At 46.2% G+C, this 21466-nt stretch overlaps 1 protein-coding gene across 1 annotated transcript; it reads right to left on the bottom strand.

The window, feature by feature from the left end:
- Positions 1–338: 338 nt before the first annotated feature.
- Positions 339–6619, bottom strand: LOC122213063 (zinc finger protein 791-like). Its single transcript, XM_042927235.1, has 4 exons — positions 6596–6619; positions 4763–4889; positions 4515–4575; positions 339–3899 (listed from the first exon to the last, which is right to left on the bottom strand). Exons 1-4 carry the CDS (start codon positions 6617–6619, stop codon positions 2246–2248), a joined length of 1866 nt encoding a protein of 621 aa, XP_042783169.1. The 3' UTR covers positions 339–2245.
- Between the last annotated feature and the right edge of the window lie 14847 nt (positions 6620–21466).

Below are 21466 nucleotides of genomic sequence, written 5' to 3'. Positions count from 1 at the left end.
CTGGCTCCATGCAAAGAAAAGACTGCCTCTTCAGCCCAGCACGAAGGCCTTTTCTGGGCAAGGGCCTTCCCTCGGTCTGTGGGTGTGCTTTGTTCTCAATTCCCCTGTAAAAATATCTGCTTTTAATTGTATTAATTTCTGTAAGAGTTTCACAAGTCCAAATCCTAGACCATTTGAGCACCTCCGCATTGATTGACTCCACCGGTTTTTTTTAGAAGATTTTATTTTTTTTAAAGTAATCTCTACACCTAACGTGAGGCTCGAGCTCGCAACCCCGAGACCAAGAGTCGCGCGCTCCGCTGACTGAGCCAGCCAGGCGCCCCAACATAATCCCGTTGTCGTATGTGGTTTGTGGTCACCTTTATCACTGCAATTCATTCCACCTCTCTCTCTTTGACCACAGAGGTCACCCTGGCAGTCTTTGGCAAGAAGGCACTGACAAAACCATGATGCGAATTTTTGGCATCAATAACGGAGGACGAGAAATTTAATTGCAAAAATTGTGACTACAGAATAAAAAACAAGATTGGAGGAAAAAATATCTGAACTTGTCTGCACACGATGACCCTCGGAATGCATAAGGCTGACAAAATTACAGGTTGGCTCGAAAAGCCACGATTGCAATGGGACGTTTTAATATATCCTATCAGGAAATGGAGAAGATAACATTTGCTAATATCCAACAGTTAATAAAGAATTTTAAGGACCACGGACAGAAACAGTGGTTTGAGCTTTAGAGAATGTTTTAAATCACATAAAAACATAATTGAAAATACACCGAAGACTTATGTTCAGATGTGAGTAATCAGAAACACCCACAATCTGCCTGGTAAGGAGAAGGTGCTTATTTTCACACGAAAAGGCTTATTTTCACAGAAGTCACTGTACAATGCGGTAGAGGAATAAGTTGCCATGGGGTTCCTCTTGGCTGCATGTTGTAGCTGTACCGGTGTAATCAGAAACACACAGTAATTAGGAGTATTAACACAACAAGGGGCTTACTACACAAATTAGACCCTATGCAAATACAATCCAGAGAAGAGGGAAGTCAGCGCTTTAAAGAACATTCTCCACCATGACGGTCTGGTGGACACCTGATGGCTTGCGGGAAGATCCAAGTGGCATCAACCTTTGCCAGGTCGTAGGCCTCGTGGCGGCATCTGTGGAAAGCTACAGCTCTGAGAAAAGGGAAGTCAAGTAGCTGGCGGTGGTACTGAAGATACTCTTGACGGGCAGGGCAAAGAATCAGCAAAATGGGCTGGAAGGTGTAGGCAAAATTCCCATGGTATCGATCACTGTCTGTACCGTGATTCCAAAAACTAAGGCCTTCTTCCTTTTTGCCTTCCGACTCTCATGCAAGTGAGGCTACTGGTGAATTCTAACATGAAACTATAAAGAGAGCAGCTTCTAGAAAATTAGGTCGCAACATTACCCATGTTGACCTAACGCATTCCAGGAGTGCTATCTCCAATGCTACATTTTTTTTTTTTTTTTTTTTTGGTCTCTTAAAGTATAATCTCCAAATCACAGTCGGAAGAAATGACAGAGTCAAGGGAAAAGATGTAAACAGCAATTCCAATGAGATTATACCCTATGATAAACTCTGCATACTTACAAATTGATGCCTACAATTTATTAACCAGGAAAGAAAAGACTCTTTGGATTCAAAAAAAACAAAACAGAAACCATTTCACATATGAAAGGAGGAATATTTATAATAGACAAGGAATATCCAGTACCTGTGACAGGAGGTCAATAAGAAAATCCCAACAAATACCCAAATGTCATTATACCATGGCCCCTTCACGTTCAGAACAGTTAAAAAATTATATAAAAATTAATACTTACATATTACAAATACACCGTAACTCACCCATAGATCCAATAGACTTGAAAAGGGAAAGACAAAACTTTTACAAACTGACTTAAGGAAAAAGACTACCTACTAAGCTTCCGTACTATTGCTTAAACAATGCTCACAGAATTGTCTCAACTCAACGTTCAGCTGAAAAGCAACAACCAGAAGCTACAGTCCAGAGACTGAGTTTCAGAACAAAATTCATTATTCTTCAACTTCTGAAGCATTCCTTTCATGTTGTGAATTCTCTGGAGGTACTGTATTTGGATTTGCATCAGACTTTCCCACATTTCTTACATTTACGTCATTTTTCTCCAGTGGTGTTTTTACGTGACTCTGTGTTTGTTAAGACTGAACGCTTTCCTGTACTTTTCAGTTACAATTTACCTATCTTGTGTGCATTCTCATCACATGTTTATGTAAGGATGTGGGCCAATTGAAGGCTTTCCCACAGTGCTTACATTCAAGAAGTTTCTCTCCAGTGTGAATTCTTTCATGGCTTCTAAACGAACTGGGTCGACTGAAGGCTTTCCCACATTCTTTACATTTATAAGGTTTCTCTCCAGTGTGCACTCTCATGTGTCCTCGAAAGGTCGTACGATAAATGAAGGCTTTCCCGCATTCCTTACATTCATAGGGTTTCTCTCCCGTGTGAGTTCTTTCATGTACCTGAACATAACTTGAACAACTGAAGGCTTTACCGCATATTTTACATTCATAGGGTTTCTCTCCCGTGTGAGTTCTTTCGTGTATCCGGAAGGAGCTGGGGCAGTTGAAGGCTTTCCCACATTCCTTACATTTATAAGGTCCGTCTCCAGTGTGTGTCATCATATGTCTGCGAAAACTGGTGAGGGAAACGAAGGCCTTCCCACATTCCTCACATTTATAGGGTTTCTCGCCAGTGTGAGTTCTCCCGTGTATTTGCAAACCTAGAGGAGAGCTGAAGGTCTTCCCACACTGTTTACACTCGTAGGGCTTCTCCGCGGTGTGAGTCCTTTCGTGTCTTCGGAAGGACGTGGGACAACTGAGGGCTTTCCCGCACAGCTTACATATATAGGGCTTCTCTCCAGTGTGAGTTCTCACATGCACTTGAAACGTGGTGAGCCAATGGAAGGCTTTTCCGCATTCTTTGCACTGATAGGGCTTCTCTCCAGTGTGAGTTCTTTCGTGTGTTCGGAAGGAACTGGAACAACTAAAGGCTCTACCACACTGCTTACATTCGTAGGGTTTCTCTCCGGTGTGAGATCTTTCATGTATCCGATATGAGCTGGGACAGCTGAATGCCTTCCCGCACTCCTTACATTTATAAGGTCCGACTCCAGTGTGTGTGATCATGTGTCTTTGAAAGCTCCCGAGAGAAATGAAGGCTTTCCCGCATTCCTTACAGTCATAGGGTTTCTCTCCGGTGTGAGTTCTCTCATGTTTTCGAAGAGAGCTGGGACAACTGAAGGCTTTACTACACTTTTTACATTCGTAAGGTTTCTCTCCCGTGTGAGTCCTCTCGTGACTTCGAAAGGAGCTGGGACAGCTGAGGGCCTTCCCGCACTGCTTGCACTGATAGGGCTGCTCTCCCGTGTGCGTCCTTTCATGTGTCTGAAAGGTCTGATGATATCGAAAGGCCTTTCCACACTGTTTACACTGATAGGGTTTCTCTCCGGTGTGAGTCCTTTCGTGTTTTCGAACAGACTGGCGATATCGAAAGGATTTCCCACATTCCTTACATTTGTAAGATTTCTCCACGCTGTGGTTTCTTTCATGTTTTTGAAAAGGCTGGAGATAACTGAAAGCTTTTCCGCACTCTTTACATTTATAAGGCTTTCTTCCATACTCCTGATACTTGTATGGCTTTGGCGAAGTGTGAGATCTCTTATGCCTATTAAGGGACGAATGGCGCATAAAGACTTTTCCACACGCGCTGCACTCCCACGGTTTTACCTCGGGAGAAGTTTTCTTGTTCAGATTAAGATGCGGAATAAGGCTGAAGTTTCCTCCGCACTGGCCACCTTCTTTACTCTGATGGAGCCTCTCTACCATAGGACTCCTGAAAAAAAAAAAAATCCAGAAGTGTATTATTGATTTGTGACTTCCTACCTCTTAGTAAGTACTAGGATTACATTGTTACAATTCATAGGAAAAGGGTAGGTTTTTCTGTCTTGTCTGAACTGTTTGAAATATTCTGCTCGACCAAAACTCTTACATGAAAGTAGTGAGAGTCATATATGGAGTTTCTGAATACTATTTACAAACGAACTCTTTTGCAAACACTGAACAGCTGTCACATTTAAGAAAACACTTTGGTGAAAATTTTCTAGGAAAACCTACATCTGAAGCTGGGCTGTCTTGTGTCTGCTTGCTTTTAAGTTTTTTTTTTTTTTTTTTTAACGTTTATTTTTGAGAGAGACAGAGAGAGAGTGCGAGCAGGGGAGGCACAGAAAGAGAGGCAGACACAGAATCAAGAGCAGGCTCCAGGCTCTAGGCTAATAGCACAGAGCCTGACGTGGGGCTCAAACCCACGAACCACGAGATCATGACCTGAGCTGAAGTCGGATGCTTAACCAACTGAGCCACCCAGGCGCCCCATGTCTGCTTGCTTTTCAATTCTTGCAACATACAAAGATTCCTCTGGATGCTCCTTTCCACCGTGAGTGCAAGTTACCTTAGATTTCTTCCCTGGTTTCTGTACTGATCATCAATGTTATGGTCTTTCCATTTTTTCCCTACAATGCAAACCCAGAAAAAAAAAAACCAATAAATTACAGAAGAATTATCACAAGTCCATGATGAGCTCTGCCCATGCCTGATTTGCCAAAGTACTCCTTTGCCCCGTTCCAAACCAAAGAGCACTGATGGGCAAGAAACACGCGTCCTCTAACTGACGAGGAGAAAGTGAGCGGTCATCCTTACCTACTGAGGCCAGGTTCCTCAAGGTTTCCCGCATCACATCTCTGTAGAGTTTCTTCTGTGAAGGATCCAACAGAGCCCATTCCTCCAGGGTGAAGTTTACAGCCACATCCTCAAAGGCCACTGCGTCCTAAAACATCCCACATACGTGTGGAGGAGGATGGATGAGACAGCACTAGGAATCTATAGTCAATTCATAAGAAGTTCACATGATTCTGTGATCTCAAAACACTCTATGACTTGGTCATCAGAATTCCCACTCTCTCTACACAATCATCTCCTCATAAATTTGGTAGTGTCATGAATACGTGGAAATTAGCTCTACTTTGGGGGCGCCTGGGTGGCTCAGTCGGTGAAGCGTCGACTCTTGATTTCGGCTCAGGTCAGGATCTCGCGGTTCCTGAGATCGAGCACCGCGTCAGCGCACAGCCTCCTTGCTCCCTTGCTCGTGGGCTCATGCTCCTCTCTCAAAATAAATAGATACAACTTTTTTCAAAAGAATTATTCCTACTTTTACTACGTTTACTACGTTCACTTCCAGTCTCATTGCTTTCTAATGGTGGAGTCCCAAGCACGTTGGGAAAGGAAATACTATGCAAATGAAAGAAACATTTCCATTGTAAGGCCACCAATTCCTTGTGAGAAAAAAGCTCGCCTCCTTCTTTATCACCCACCATGTCACACAGCACTCCATGAAGCAGAGGGGCACAGCCACGTCAAGTTTGAATGAATAAAAACACAGTGAAACATTGAGAGCTTTGGCTTCTTTAAAAAAATTTTTTTTAAATATTTTTGAGAGAGAGAGAACACGTGCGGGGGAGAGGCAGAGACACAGAGGGAGACACAGAATCCGAAGCAGGCTCCAGGCTCCAAGCTGTCAGCACAGAGCCCGATGCGGGGCTTGAACCCCCGAACCGTGAGATCATGACCTGAGCCGACATCGGATGCTTAACTGACTGAGCCGCTCAGGCGCCCTGAGAGCTTGTGCTTCTATTTCCACTGCCAACCATGAAAGGCCAGAAGGCCTGTGGGAATCCAATTGGTAACTAGGACACCAGCTAGCCATATTGTCCCCAAGTACCCCAGGCCATCAGGAATAGTCTGACGCAGCTGGCTGAACGAAAATATTCTGGCAGAGAAGTGTTCGTCTTCATTTGTCTATAAAAATATCTGTCAGAGATTCACTCATTCCCTCCAATCCGTCCCATTTCATGGGGCGAGGATGTCATTCAGATAGTACAGCTTATGTATGAAAAAGAAGGCATCACAACTCCGAACCCCACAAAACCTCTCTACGCAAGGGCCTCGGAGCCGCTTCTCACCAACTTTTAAGCACGTGTATGCACACACGCTGAGATGACAGGATGCTCGGCAGAACCCTAACAGCGTACTTCAGGCTCTGCTGAGCTTGAGGAACTGGATAAACATTGCAATCTGCGAGAAAGTTCACTTGAAAGCCACAGTGGTTTGACGGTCAATGCACTCATCATTATGAAACACACAAAAGGTTCAGCAGTGTTTTTTTTTAAATAAATTTATTTACATTGAGAGAGAGCATGAGCAGGGAAGGGGCAGAGAGAGACAGGGAGAGACAGAATTTCAAGTAGGCTCCACGCGGTCAGTGCAGAGTCTGATGCGGGGCTCAAACTCACGAACCATGAGATCATGACTTGAGCCGAAACCAAGAGTCAGACGCTTACCCAACTGAGCCACCCAGGAGCCCCAGCAGTGTCTTCTCCCAAAAGAACACAGAGGTTCCCTTCTCTGATTTCAGGAGGCAGTGATATTCAACCAGCTGCCCTAGAGGCTTGCCCTTCCATTTCCTGTACTTCTGACCCCTCGTGTGGGGCCCAGGGGCATGCCAGCCTAGCCTCTGGGCACAGACATCCCTCAGCTACACGATTCCCCTAAATGCTGGTCTCTGAACAAGATCATTAACTCACTGAGGTCTACGTGCAGGTGATAGAGAAATGGCTCCCATATGGTAATTTGGACGGTAGATTTCACCCATCTGGTTAAGAGAACAGGAAATCCACACTTCTTGCGAGATCCACGGAGTAAAAGGAACTACTTGGATTGGCTCAATTACTTGGATTGGCTCCAATTACTCTGCAGCGCTGGCTCATGAAAGTGTCCTAGTACCTCGCATGGGGAAGAGCGTTAACGTTATTAGCAGGTCTGACACGGCGGATCCTTACAAATGCCTGCTCGCGGTGTCTGTCCTTCCTTCGTTGGTATCTGGGAGCCAAGATATAGGAGGGACCTCCCCAACCTGATGAGAGTGACTCAGTGTGCCCAAACTGTTTAGGCAAAAGATTATGACGTATCCCAAACTCTTGTGTTCGTTCTGAGAGTCCAAACTTTTGTTATGCGCAGTAGAGGGTGCCTGTGTGATCTAGGCACGGAGTCCCGAATGAGCTTCCCTGGAAGACAGTATTTTACGTGTGTTGTTACAACTTGTTGCTTGGGGAAGTGAGCCCATCCTATGGGTTACAGTAAGAGATAACATCTCCTTGAAGCTTGCATGTGGTTTCCTCCAAAACAAATTTATTTATATTTTTTAAGGTGTGTGTGTGTGTATCTTTAAGCCATCTCTACACCCAACAGGGGGCTCCAACTCATGACCCAGAGATCAAGAGTCACAGGCACCAGGGGTGCCTGGGTGGCTCAGTCGGTTGGGTGTCCGACTTTGGCTCAGGTCATGATCTCACAGCTTGTGGGTTCGAGCCCTGCATGGGGCTCTGTGCTGACAGTTCAGAGCCTGGAGCCTGCTTTGGATTCTGTGTCTCCCTGTCTGTCCCTCCCCTGCTCACACTTTCTCTCTTTCTCTCTCTCAAAAATAAATAAACATTAAAAATAAATTTAAAACAAAAAGCATCACAGGCTCTACTGACTGAGCCAGTGGGGCATCCCCCTCCAGGACAGATTTAACTGAACACTAAACAAGACTAATGAATGATATTTAATAGTCCTAATGGAAAAAGATGTACATTTTTCTCGAACAAAGAAGAATGAAAAAAAGTGAAAATATGGTACATGTTCTTAGAAATAACTCCACTTCTTAAGATGTTTCCTCTCCCAAAATGTACCTTTATTAAATTCCAACAATCCCCAAAACAGACTTTTTATCAGACCTCCAGACCTAAAAGGAAAAACAAATGTCCAAAAATGGTCAAGGTCTTGCAAAGAACAAAGTGGCGGCTTGCCGAATATACATCAAAGATTTTCAAATCACAGTATTCCAGACAACATAGCATTGGCAGAGAGAAAAACAGGCCGAGGGAAAGGAAAAGTGTCTTCCGTGGACCAGCATTAAATATCGAAAGCTGGTCAAGGGCGGATCAGGCACTGTGGAGCACTGGCCGACATGTGAAGCCCTTTAATACATGGGGCAAAGACAAACTGTCACCTAACTGGAAAAGCGCATTATATTCCCTCCTATCCCGTGGGAAATAGCCAATTCACTATAGACTTAAATGTGAAAGATAAAACCAAGGCACTTGTAGAAGCCATAGATAAATACTTTATTGATCCAAAAATAGGGAGAATTTTCTCAGATAAGGGAAAGAGTAACCTCTAAAACGAGACGGGGGCGCCTGGGTGGCTCATTCGGCTGAGTGTCTGACTTCGGCTCAAGTCATGATCTCACGGTCCGTGAGTTCGAGCCCCGCGTCGGGCTCTGTGCTGACAGCTCGGAGCCTGGAGCCTGCTTCAGATTCTGTGGCTCCCTCTGTCTCTGCCCCTCCCCTGCTTGTGCTCTCTCCCTCTCTCTCAAAAATAAATAAACATTAAAAAAAATTTAAAAAGGTCTAAACGAGAGACTGAACAACTCATATATAAACTAAGGAAATCAAAAAAAAACTAAGATATAAGAAAATATCTGTAATACATGCAACATTAGAGTTTAGTGTGCAGAGTAAGACGCAACATATAGTTTAAAAAATGAGAAAATAATCAAAACGTATTTAACAGAAGATGAAAGACCATATGAGAAAAAATGTCTCTCTCAAAAATAAATACTAAAAATATTTTTTAGGGGCGCCTGGGTGGCTCAGGTCATGATCTCGCGGTCCGTGAGTTCAAGCCCCGCGTCGGGTTCTGTGCTGACAGCCCAGAGCCTGGAGCCTGTTTCAGATTCTGTGTCTCCCTCTCTCTGACCCTCCCCCATTCATGCTCTGTCTCTCTCTGTCTCAAAAATAAAATAAATGTTAAAAAATATATATATATTTTTTAAAGTTAAAACTAAAAGAACACTGTTTAGTGGGGGCGGGGGGGGGGGGGAAACAGATGGTAAAGGTTTTGAAGAATAAAGAATCCAGACAGAGGTCACGTGGTGTCGGATGGAGAGGAGTCAGGTCAGGAACATTGGGAGGCTGACAACTGTTCAATGGCCACTTATAAATCTTAATGATCACAAACATGTTTATACTGTTATTACCACAAAGTCTTCTGATAAGGCATCAGGCACATTATTTTCTGAATATATTTAATGATAAAAATTTAAAGAATTAAGTTTGGAGAAGTATGTTTTTTTCTTTTTTTTTTCTTTTTTACCCTGTAAGGTGGAAATCTGAGTACTAGTTCACAGATTTTTGACAGCAAAAACTGGTAACAAGGGTCTATTTTGAAAGAATTGGTGGGGCGCCTGGCTCAGTGGGTTAAGCGTCCGACATCAGCTCAGGTCGTGATCTCACGGTTCGTGGGTTCGAGCCCCGCGTCGGGCTCTATTGCTGACAGCCGGGAGCCTCCTTCGGATTCTGTGTCTCCTTCTCTGTGCTCCTCCCCAGCGCACGCTCTGTGCCTCTCTCTCAAAAATGAATAAACACTAAAAACAATTTAAAAAAAGAGAAAGAATTGGTTATATACTTACCTTTACTTATTTTAATGTTTATTTTTTGAGAGAGAGAGACAGAGCATGAGGGGGGCAGGGGCAGAGAGAGGAGGAGACAGAATGTGAAGCAGGTTCTAGGTTCTGAGCTGTCAGCACAGAGCCCCATGTGGGGCGTGAACCCACAAACCGTGAGATCATGACCTGAGCCGAAGTTGGACATTTAACAGACTGAGCCACCCAGGTGCCCCACATAGTCACCGTTTAAAAGCAAAGGGTGACGTGTACTGGTATGGAAAGATGTGAAGGATTTATCAATAGAATAATTAAGCAAAATGTATTCCAATAGATACACCAGTGTACCTTTTTTTTTTAATTTTTAAATTTTTTAATGTTTATTGAGAGATAGCATGAGCAAGTGGGAGAGGGGCAGACACAGAATCCGAAGCAGGCTCCAGGCTCCAAGCCTGGCAGGCCAGAACCCGACATGGGGCTCGAACCCACGAGCCATGAGATCATGACCCGCGCTGAAGTCGGACGCTTAACCCACTGAGCCACCCAGGGGCACCGCCCCCTTTAAGGCTTCCGACAGAAGTTTCATTACGTAGGCCCAAGTGATGAAGTCAAAGCCTTTGGTGATGAACTCAATCTCCAGCCCCTCTTCCCTCTCCAGAGCCTGGGAAGCGGAGCTGAACATTCTAAGCCTCCAATCAAGGCCTCGTGTTTCTGGTGTCCAATCCCCATCCGGAAGCCATCTGAGGCATTTCTGGGCGGGCTCCTAGAACAGAGGACTGCCCCATCGCCCTTATCACTCAGGAAATTCCAAAGGCTCGAGAGATCTTGGCTAGGAACCACGGACAAAGACCAAGTATCTTCCCCGTATCTATGAGGAAGAAGAGGACAGCCCGGGGGCCCATGCTCGCGAAAGACTGAGACTAAACCCTATGACTGCAGAATGCTCTCCCCTCCGCCCACACTTACCTCGGCAGCAACCGGGCTCCTGTTTACTAGTACGCGGAAAAGAGCTGCACATTTCAGCCCTTATTTGAGAAGCTTCTGGAGAACCCCACAGATGACGGGGGTGACAAAAGAAAGGACGCCCGGGAAGTTTTAGTTTTCTGCCACGGGTACAACAAATCATAATAGAGACTAACCCTGTGAGAAGTAAGGGAGAGGATCCACCTTCAGAAATGCCAAAATAAAAGCTGTCTCGTTAACATGTTTACAACCTACTGGAAATATATATGACCCCCTCCCCCCCCCCCATAATGGAGTCCCGAATCCTTGGACACTTCACCTCCTGGTTTTTCTTCCCCGCTCTATTTTGCAGGCTCATTCTGGTGGGCTCTGAAATGAGCATGAGCCAAAGAACAAAGCGGGGACTGAAAGTCTCGGCATCACCTCAGGAAATGTACATTTGTTCCAATTAGACTACTTTAAAAAATTTTTTTTTGTTTTTTAATGTTTATTCATTTTTGAGAGAGAGTGGGGGTAGGGGCAGAGAGAGAGGGAGACACAGGATCTGAAGCAGGCTCCAGGCGGTCAGCACTTAGCCCGACACGGGGCTTGAACCCACAGACCGTGAGATCATGACCTGAGCTGGAGTCAGCTGCCCAACCGCCTGAGCCATCCAGGCGCCCCAGACCACTTTTTTTTTTAAATCTTTATTTTGAGAGAGAGAGAGAGAGAGAGAGCGTGCGCGCGAAAGAGAAAGTGGGGGAGGGCCAGAGAGAGAGAGAGAGAGAGAGAGAGAGAGAATCCCCAGCAGGCTCCACGCTGCCAGCGCACAGCCCGACGTGGGGGCCGATCCCACGAACCAGGAGATCATGACCCGAACTGAAATCAAGAGTCGGACGCTCAGCCGACTGAGTCACCCGGCTGTCCCCCAGTCAGACTACTTTCTACCTCACATGGGCACAGGCGACGTCCGGGTAAGGCTCTCGCTTCAGCCAGTGAAGAATCAGGGGAGGGACACGCACCCTGGAGACAAACTGTCTGCTGTAACTGCCCCGAGCTTGCCTGTCCACCAAGACACCCGCTGCTGCAAGAAGGTCGAAGAAAACCTCGATCCGCTGTGCCGAGTCTCCACGTCCCTCCTCTGATTGGGTCGGTGGCCTTATTTCTCACAAACCCTTAGCCAGATAACCTGAAAACATCACACTAAAGGCCTCCTTTTATTTTATTTTTTTTGAAAGGCCTATTTGCCTCAGTTCCTTCTCCGCCCATGAGGTCTGCCTTCAAACAAATAAAACAAAAAATCCCATAGCATACTAAGACATTTCATCTTGAAAGAAACCAGAGGGAAAAACACACCTCAGATATAGAGAAACAAAGAATTAATTTATACTCATCCCCCCCCCCAAAAAAAAACCACGCAAGCAAGAAGAGAGTGGAATGAGATATTTTAAAGGGTTGACAGAGAAAAACGACGTGCCCAGAATTCTGTGTCGAGCAGAATTATTCTTCAAGGGTGAGGGAGAAATAAAGACTTTCTGAGACAAACAAAAATGGAGGGAATTTTCCACCAGTATACCTGCTTTGCAAAAAAAAATGTGAAAGAAACTTCCTTCAAAAAGCAGGAAAATGATGAAGAAAGGGAGGGCATTTCAGAAGGAGTAAATTTTAAAAATTCTTCACCTGAAAAAAAAAAAAAAGAACTTCATCTGATAGATAACTATGGTATATATTAATCCAAGGATATCAATAGTCACTTTATTTTTTTAAGTGTGTGTGTGGGGGGCAAGTGCGCATGGGGGAGGGACAGAGAGAGAGAGAGAGAGAGAGAGAGAGAGAGAGAGAGGGAGAAAGAGAGAATCCCGAGCAGGCTCCAAACCATCAGCATGGAGCCCGATGAGGGGCTCAAACTCACAAACCGTGAGATCATGAACTGAGCCAAAATGAAGAGTCAGACGCTTAACCGACTGAGGCACCCAGGCACCCCCCTATCAATAATCACTTTAATTTTTTTTTCTTACAGAGTTTAAAAAAAATTTTTTTTTAATGTTTATTTTTGAGAGAGAGAGACACACACACTGAGTGCGAGCAGGGGAGGGACCGAGAGAGCGGGAGACACAGAATCTGAAGCAGGCTCCAGGCTCTTGAGCTGTCAGCACAGAGCCCGACGCGGGGCCCGAACCCGGAGATCATGACCTGAGCTGAGGTCCGATGCTTAACTGACTGTGTCACCCAGGTAACCCTCTCTCTCAAAATAAATAAACATTAAAAAAAATAAAACTATCTTTGTCACATATGACAGGACTAATGTCAGATGACAGGAGCAAATGTCAAAAGAATCTACAATAACAAAGCCCTTTGAACTAATAAGAGAGTAGAGCTGAAGGATAAATGGCTAATATACAAAAGCAAAAGTTGGGCGGCCTGGGTGGCTCAGTCAGTTGAGTGCCTGACTCTGGATTTCAGCTCAGGTCACGATCCCAGGGTGTGGACTCTGGCCCTGTGTTAGGCTCCGCTTAAGATTCTCTCTCCCTCTCCGTGCCTCTCCCTCACTTGTGCTCTCTCTCTCTAAATAAAATGAAAAAACAAAAAAGTTAATGCTTTCCTATAGATTCAAGGAAGTACAGTCAACTGATCCTTGACAAAAGACAAAGGCAATTCAATAGAGAAAACACAGTTTTTTTTGTTTTTTTTGTTTTTTTGTTTTTTTTTTTTTTTGAGAGAGAGACAGAGTGTGAGCTCAGGGTGAGGGGCAGAGAGAGGGAGACACAGAATCTGAAGGAGAATCTCCACGCTGTCAGCATGGAGCCTGAGGCGGGGCTCAAACCCACAAACCGTGAGATCATGACCTGAGCGAAGTTGGACGCTTAACCAACTGAGCCACCCAGGAGCCCCATAAAACACAGTCTTTCCAACAAAAAGTGCCAGGAAAAGTAGAATCCACGTGAAAAAATCTAGACACAGAGCTTGCACCTTTCACAAAAATTAACTCAAAATGGATTCATAGATCTTATAGAAAAACCAAGACTAAAAAATTCCCAGGAGATAGCATAGGAGAAAATTTAGGAGACCTAGGGTTTGGTAATTATTATTTTTAGATACAACACCAAATCAGGATCCATGAAAGTAAAAGATACTAAGTTTGGCTTATTAAAATGAAAACCCACTCTGTGAAAGACAGTTAAAGAGATGGAAAACAGAAACCACAGACTGAGAGAAAATCTTTACAAAACACTTCTCTGCTAAAGGGCTGGTATCCAAAATGTCCAAAGAACTCTTAAAATTCAGTAAGACAAGCAACTCAATTAAAAATGGGCAAAAGAGGGGGCGCCTGGGTGGCTCAGTCGGTTGGGCGGCCGACTTCGGCTCGGGTCATGATCTCACGGTCCGTGAGTTCGAGCCCCGCGTCGGGCTCTCAGAGCCTAGAGCCTGTTTCAGATTCTGTCTCCCTCTCTCTGACCCTCCCCCGTTCATGCTCTGTCTTAAAAACAAATAAACGTTAAAAAAAAAAAAAAGAGAGGAGAGAGGAGACAAAGAATCCAAAGCAGGCTCCAGGCTCTGAGCCTGTCAGCACAGAGCCCGATGTGGGGCTCGAACCCACGAAGTGTGGGATCCTGACCTGGGCTGAAGTCAGACGCTCAACCCACTGAGCCACCGAGGCGCCCCTAAAGTTTTTTTTTTAATATTTGCTTATTTTTGAGAGAGAGAGAGAGAGAGAAAGAGGGCATGTAAGAGCAGGGGAAGGGCAGAGAGAGTGGGGGAGAGAATCCCAAGCAGGCTCTGCCCTGTCAGCGCAGAGCCCAGTGCAGGACTCGATCCCATGAACCGTGAAATCATGACCTGAGCCGAAACCAAGAGTCGGATGCTTAACCAACTGAGCCACCCAGGCGCCCCAAAGCGTCCAGCTATTGTAAAGCGAGGACTTCGATGCATTAATACTGGCTCGTCGCATGTAACAAATGTACCACACTGATGTAAAATATAAAAAAAACAGGGCAAGCTGTATGAAGGCAGGGGGGTTATGTGGGAACTCTGTACATCCTGGTGAAGTTTTCTGTAAACCTAAAATTGCTGTAAAAAAAAAAAAATAGTCTATCGGGGGGAAGAAAAAAGAGGAAGACAGATGCGCTATTCACCCCCGATGACTGAAAGAAGCCACTGTTCACTCAACTCCTTTGAATTTATTCCAATAACCTACGATAGCACTCTATGAGGCCTAAACCCCGAGACGCGCGCGACCAGAAATTTCCACCCAGTGTCTTCGTGAGAGCTCGCCACTGTATGCTCTGAGCAGGGAAACGAGTGCCTTCGTCACCAGCAGGAGCGTCTGGAACTCTGATGTGGATAAGGAGCCGATGTGGACAGGCGAGGACCTACACAGACGCCTTAGCAGACGCGGAGACATATTACCTTGACTTGTATGTTGTGGGTATCTGTGAGGCGAGAGAGTCCCAGAATTCTTTGACCACAGAGGGGCATCTCTTGGACAATCACCCAAGAGTCTGTAAACACAGGGGACGCCACTGCTGCTCAGTGCCAAGACTGATGGTATGCAGTTTGGGGCCTAAGGCCATCTCGCGCATCAAAAACCTAGGGCCAGCTTGAGGCCGTCGCAGGGAACTCCAGGAGGCACGAGAGGAAGTCACTGAAGCCTCTGCTGTGAAACCGCTAACAGGTGTGCCTGCTGCACAGCAATCTGACCGGCGTCCAGAATCTTCCTGTTTTGTTGTAAGCGGTGCCTATTCAGGATGGGCCATTTTACAAGTAACAGCAAAAACGGGCTCAAGTAAAATTTTAAACAAGGAATATGTTGCCTCCACAACACCAAAAGAATCTGAACAATAGTTACCTCTTTACCAAGAATTTTTTTTTAAGAACTTAGACAAGGTGCGAAAGTCTCACATCGTATATACGGTGATGGCACGTCCCCTTTTCATGAGCTCTTCTCGTCAAAATTTTTGAAGTCCCAAATGACTTCAGAGGAGGATGTCGTTGGTATTACACTACTTGACGGCCAACTGCACCTGGCAGACTGTTGAAACAGGCACCGAACAAAACAGACGTGGCCAAACCTGTGACTGCACGACACCGATCTGTCGCTGAAGGGAGTCAGTCATTTCCGTAACGGTGGGGACTGGGAACACAGCCTCGAGTTTGCACTAATTCATTCTGAGGGGGCATTCATTGCTTGCAGATTTAAGAATAGGTCAAATAAGGCTGTTAAAAGGAGAACCAGAGGGAATAATTACTTTTTCATTAAATTAAGTGGTTTCTAACCAATGGTTTCCAATCCTTCAAGGCCCTTTTAAGTTTACAGTGGGTCAGATTAAGTAATTTAACGGGGTGGGGAGGGGTGCAGTAAGATCTGTGGGGTCCCATAAGTGCCAAACACAATATTTAAACTTAATTTAGGAGACACTGGGTTCAGACCTGCTCTGCTCAGTGCGGGATATTTAAGAACAACGGGAGCTAAGACCATGGGAAATCAGGTAAGACCATGGTTCTCATAATTAAGGGGAGACATGCTTAGCTGTCCTCTCTATCATAGTCAGCAACTCCCTTAAAATGATCAGGGGTACCCTGCTTAAGTTTAGTGGGGTCCCCGGGTGTAACTGCAAGGTAAGCCCTAGTACCGATCATGTGCCTGAGGTTCCTAAGTTAGCGCGTTAGGGTAGCCGGCAAAATGCGTTCGGAACCTGTGCTGTGGAGGCCGGAAGCAGCAAGGAGGGTACTTTTATCTTTTTTTGTTGTGTAAATTCTTTTCGCAGATGTTAAATTTCCAACTGGTAAAACTGCAAACCTGGGTTTTGAGACAGGGCAACTGAAGGGACCCCATGGGAAAAAGGCTGTTTTCTTCTTCTCTCTGCTCCTTTTCCTGCTTCTATTCTTGCTAGGGCCTGCATCCCTGCCTTGCACGTACCTTAACGTATGCTCTCTTTGTTGTTCTTTTTAATAATTTTTGTAATGTTTACTTATTTGAGAGAGGAAAGGGGGGGGAGAGAGAGAGGGAGGGACAGAAAGAGAGGGGAGACACAGAATCTGAGGGAGGCTCCAGGCTCCGAGCTGTCAGCACAGAGCCCGACGCGGGGCTCGAACCCACGCACCGCGAGATCATGACCTGAGCCGAAGCTGGACGCCTAACCGATTGAGCCACCCAGGTGCCCAAAACGTGTGCTCTCTTTGTAAAGGTCAAGGAATTAATGATATCTTTGGCGTTTTCCAGCAAAATACGTAACTTCTAAGGAGTCAGCAGGGGGCGTCATCATATACGTTTTCCAGGAACACTGACTCCAGATGATGCTGAGACCCCCGGCTCCAGGGTTTAAGTGACTTACGGAGGACACAGGAGCACTTGCCCTCGTTGGACGAGTTCCCCGACACCCGAGAGGACACGTACACCAGACCACCGTCCTCAACAGAAACCCCAGGCCCTAAGCAAAGATGAGACTCCTTCTCCTTCTCCTTCCTGAGTCTCCTAAGTGCTCCATCTGAATCTGCTCTCTCTCTCTATCTTCAATAAACTCTCTCTCACTTCCTGCTGGCTGGCATTTGATTTCTATCCTGCGCACAGCCAGGGAGCCTCTCGGCTGGTCCAGCGGAAACCCCTCTGGGTTCTCAGTCCCCGGCTGCCTGCATCAGCTTCAACACTTTTTTCTTTTGCCTCCCTCCTGTCTTGTTTTTTCCCATCACAGGCTATACTTCGAGGGAGGGGGGCGGCCTCTCTGTCCTGGTATTTACACACCGTTTCCTCCAGAGAGCCTGAGAACAGTGCCATCAGGGTTAGGAGCCTCTCCCGTGACCACTGGCTGCCATACAGGGTTTAAGGACCCTGGACTTAAATCAAGTGGAACGAATCCCTTTGCTGTGCCACAGGGGCACCTGAGTGTCGTGCCCTCTACCTGGAGGCTCAGGATCTTGGCTGCAGTAGAGGCAGGGGCAGAAGCAGCAGAGGTGCTTAAAGGTCCTGGTGAGTCCTCTGGGGTTAAGGAGTGTGGACTCAGGCCCCCATCTACTGGCTGCCTTTCACCCTTTCTTCTCTTTCTCTAATTAGCTGTTATTTCAGGACTGACCACGCAATGGGCCCTCCTTTTGCACAGGGTATAGTGCACCCCACCCAGGCATGTGAGGCCAACCCAGCCTCTGTCACAGCTTCCCCCCAACACAGATCCAAACCAGCAAATACGTGGAACAGGACCACTTCAAGGAGGGCCTCAATCCTACATCCCTCCTCCCAAACACCTAGGGATCCTGTGAACGGCCACCTCTGGTGGGCTGAACACAGAGCTGAGGCTGGGGAGGGTCACCAACACACCACAGGGCAGCACGGGTCACAGCGCGAGCTCCCCGGCGCCCAGCGCCCACAGCACACGCCGCCTTCGGGCAGCAGAGCCGGTGAGCAAGTCAGAGCAAGAGAAGCAGGCCCGCAGCATGGGGGTCACGTCTGGACATGGCTCACGGTGACAAAACTTACGGTCGCCTGCAGAGATGTGGTTCCCGTGTACACGCATACATGCATCAAGATGGGAGGAAAAGGCTTACAAATCACATAACCAAGGCTCTGGGGACGGCAGGGCTGGCCCCTCAAGCAGCTCTGAAACGGCTTCAGAAACCAATGAAAAGAATCTGGTTTGGTGTTCCCCGGAGCTGGGAGGTGGGGCCGCGGCAAGAATTCTCGCACAGGGGTGGGGACCTCCGTGATTGGCATCTCTTGCCATCTCTAGAGACACCCCCCAGACTTTCCCATCAGCTTGACCAAGTTGGGGGCATAAGAGAAAGAGGGAAGGAGGAGGCTTAAACCGTGAGCAGCCAAACACCCAAAGATGTGAAATCTTACTGCTCATTACAAGGAGGAAAACGTGGGGAAGAAAAACGTGAATGTGCGAGTGCTTGTTTTCATATAAAGAAACACGGACAGGATGCTCCAGAAATGATCACACCGCTTATTTCTGGGGGTGGCTGAAGCCAGAGCTCTGGAGTGGACCAGATTTTTACGAACCCATGCATCCATTAGCTAAAGGTTTTTTTTTTTTTTTTTTTTTAATGTTTATTTTTGAGAGAGAGAGAGACAGGGAGACAGAGAATCTGAAGCAGGCTCTACACGGCTAGCAGAGAGCCTGATGTGGGGCTCGAACTCATGAACTGAACCATGAGATCATGACCTGAGCTGAAATCAGTCACTCAACCAACTGAGCCACCCAGGCGCCCCCCATGCATACATTATCTGAAGTAAATAGTCACTGGGACGCCTGGGTGGCTCAGTTGGGTAAGTGTCTGACTCTTGGTTTTGGCTCAGGTCATGATCTCAAGGTTCGTGGGTTCAGGCCCCACTTCGGGCTCTGCACACTGTCAGTGCAGAGCCTGGTTGGGATTTTCTCTCTCTCCCTAGCTCCCCGCCCCTCCTCCACTAATGCACTCTCTCTCTCAAAAATGAAAACTAAAAACTAAAATGAAATAAAATAGTCATATATATAAACCACATTTTTTTACTGTTATTTTATTTTTAAGATTTTAAGTAATTTCTACACCCAACATGGGGCTCTAACTCATAACCCCGAGATCAAGAATCACGTGATGCATCAACAGAGCCAGCCAGGTGCCCCATATCTTTCTAATAGCCTTTATTTTGAATGAACTTGTTTTGCTCTTTAAAATTAAAAAAAAAATTTTTTGGGGGGGGTGGGCGGGATGCCTGGGTGGCTCAGTCAGTTAAGTGTCTGACTCTTAAATTCAGCTCAGGTCATGATCTCACGGTTTGTGAGTTCGCGTCCTGAATTGGGCTCAGAGGCTGCTTGCAATTCTCTTTCACTCTCTAATTCTCTCTCTCACTCTCTAATTCTCTCTCCCCCCTCCCCCGCCCCTCCCATTTGTGTGTTTGCGTTCTCAAAATAAATAAACTTAAAAAGTATTTTTAAGATTAAGTAGCGTATTATAATATACTAGGGATTTAGTCCTCACCCATTAAATGTATTAGGATTATCAAAGATTGATGCAACTTTTGAGTAGTTTTCCTCATATCAATTAAAATAGGAATTCATTTACCTTAAACTTTAACAATATTACAGAATTCAAATTTCCAAAGCTCTCTGGGGGCATACAAATAAAAAGCTGACCTAAAACATAAAATCTACCTGAGAACCTCAAATACACCCATCTCACATCTTGAGACTCTTTTGCCTACAAAGGAACAGATTCTCTGTTTGGTTTCATAATTCCTTGCCTTACTCCCATTGTATCTTTATTTATTTATTTTTTAAATGTTTATTTATTTTTTTGAGAGAGACAGTGTGAATGGGGGAGGGGCAGAGAGAGAGACAGAAGGAGACACGGAATCCGAAACAGGCTCCAGGCTCTGAGCTGTCAGCACAGAGCCCAACGTGGGGCTCGAACTCACGGACCGTGAGATCATGACCTGAGCCGAAGTTGAACGCTCAACCGACTGAGCCACCCAGGCGCCCCCTCCCATTGGATCTTTAAATCAACCTACATTTTCAAAGTCCAAGAACTAAAAATTCATTGCTCTCGCAAACAAAACAGGATCACTAATGGCTAAAGGAAACTACATGGAGTTAAAGGCTGCGATATGCAATATATAAACTTATATGAGAAAAGAAACGCAGGGGCACCTGGGTGGCTCAGTCGGTTAAGCATCCGACTTTGGCTCAGGTCATGATCTTGCGGTTCGTGGGTTCGAGCCCCTCTGCTGACGGTGCAGAGCCTGGAACCTGCTTTGGATTCTGTGTCTCCCTCTCTCTATGCCCCCACTCCCCTGCTCATGTTCTGTCTCTCTCAAAAATAAACGTTTAAAAAAAGATCTAAATATATACAAATATATACATATATATACATATATATATATGTATATATATGTAAAAACTCCATATATTCATATATCTCACGGTTAGTGGGTTCAAGCCCCACGTCGGGCTCTGTGCTGACAGCTCAGAGCCTGGAGCCTGCTTCGGATTCTGTGTCTGTCTCTCTGCCCCTCCCCTGCTCTTGCTCTGTCTCACTCTCAAAAATAAATAAATGTTAAAAAAAAATGCAAATATTTGAATCAGGTGAGATAAGCAGCCTGCTTCCCCACGAAAACTCCCATTCCCAGTCTGTGGTCCAGACCGCACCTGTTGGGATACAGCCCCCGGGCCCAGTTCCTGGTGACGGGGGTGTGGGGGTGGGGGCAACACCCGAGCAGCCACAGGAATGAAGTGACAGGAATGAAGGGGGGGAGCTACATATACACCTCTCTCAGGGCATAATGGAAACATTCGTCTCTCAGGGTTTAATTCTTGCAAGTCAGGAAACCACTGGCCAGATGTGACTTAAGGATCTGACTCAAAAGAACTTCCAAATTCACAAACTCTTTGTCCAGAAGGCAGATCTCCTGACCTTCCTGGACTTTGTCAATGTACACAAATTACTGCCAGTGCACCTACACTGCAGACGCAGAGCTCAAGCCTGTGTCTAGAAACAGGCCCAGGAGGGGGGCGCCTGGGTGGCTCAGTAGGTTAAGCGTCCAACTCTTGGTTTTGGCTCACGCCATGATCTCATGGTTCGTGGGTTCGAGCCCCATGTCAGGCTGTGTGCTGACGGTGTGGAGCCTGCTTGGGATTCCTTCTCTCTCGCCCTCCCCCACTTGCACCGTCTATAGGAAGGGAGGAAGGGAGGAAGGGAGGAAGGGAGGAAGGGAGGAAGGGAGGAAGGGAGGAAGGAAGGAAGGAAGGAAGGAAAAGAAGTCCAAGGAAACCACGATTACAACCTCAGAAGGAGAAACACTGCCCTGTTCCCTAACCCCATCCCCCATGTACACAAGCACCCCCAGCTTTCCTTGGTTCTGCAGATTCTCTCAGCTCCTTCTGGGGTGTCTGAACAGGTAGGGCACCTGCTGCGGGAGGCTCTCCAGGAAGAACCAACTGGGCCTTCAAGTA

Source organism: Panthera leo, chromosome A2, assembly GCF_018350215.1.
Source record: "Panthera leo isolate Ple1 chromosome A2, P.leo_Ple1_pat1.1, whole genome shotgun sequence".
Taxonomy (NCBI): domain Eukaryota; kingdom Metazoa; phylum Chordata; class Mammalia; order Carnivora; family Felidae; genus Panthera; species Panthera leo.
This window is presented reverse-complemented; position numbering and strand designations above follow the sequence as displayed.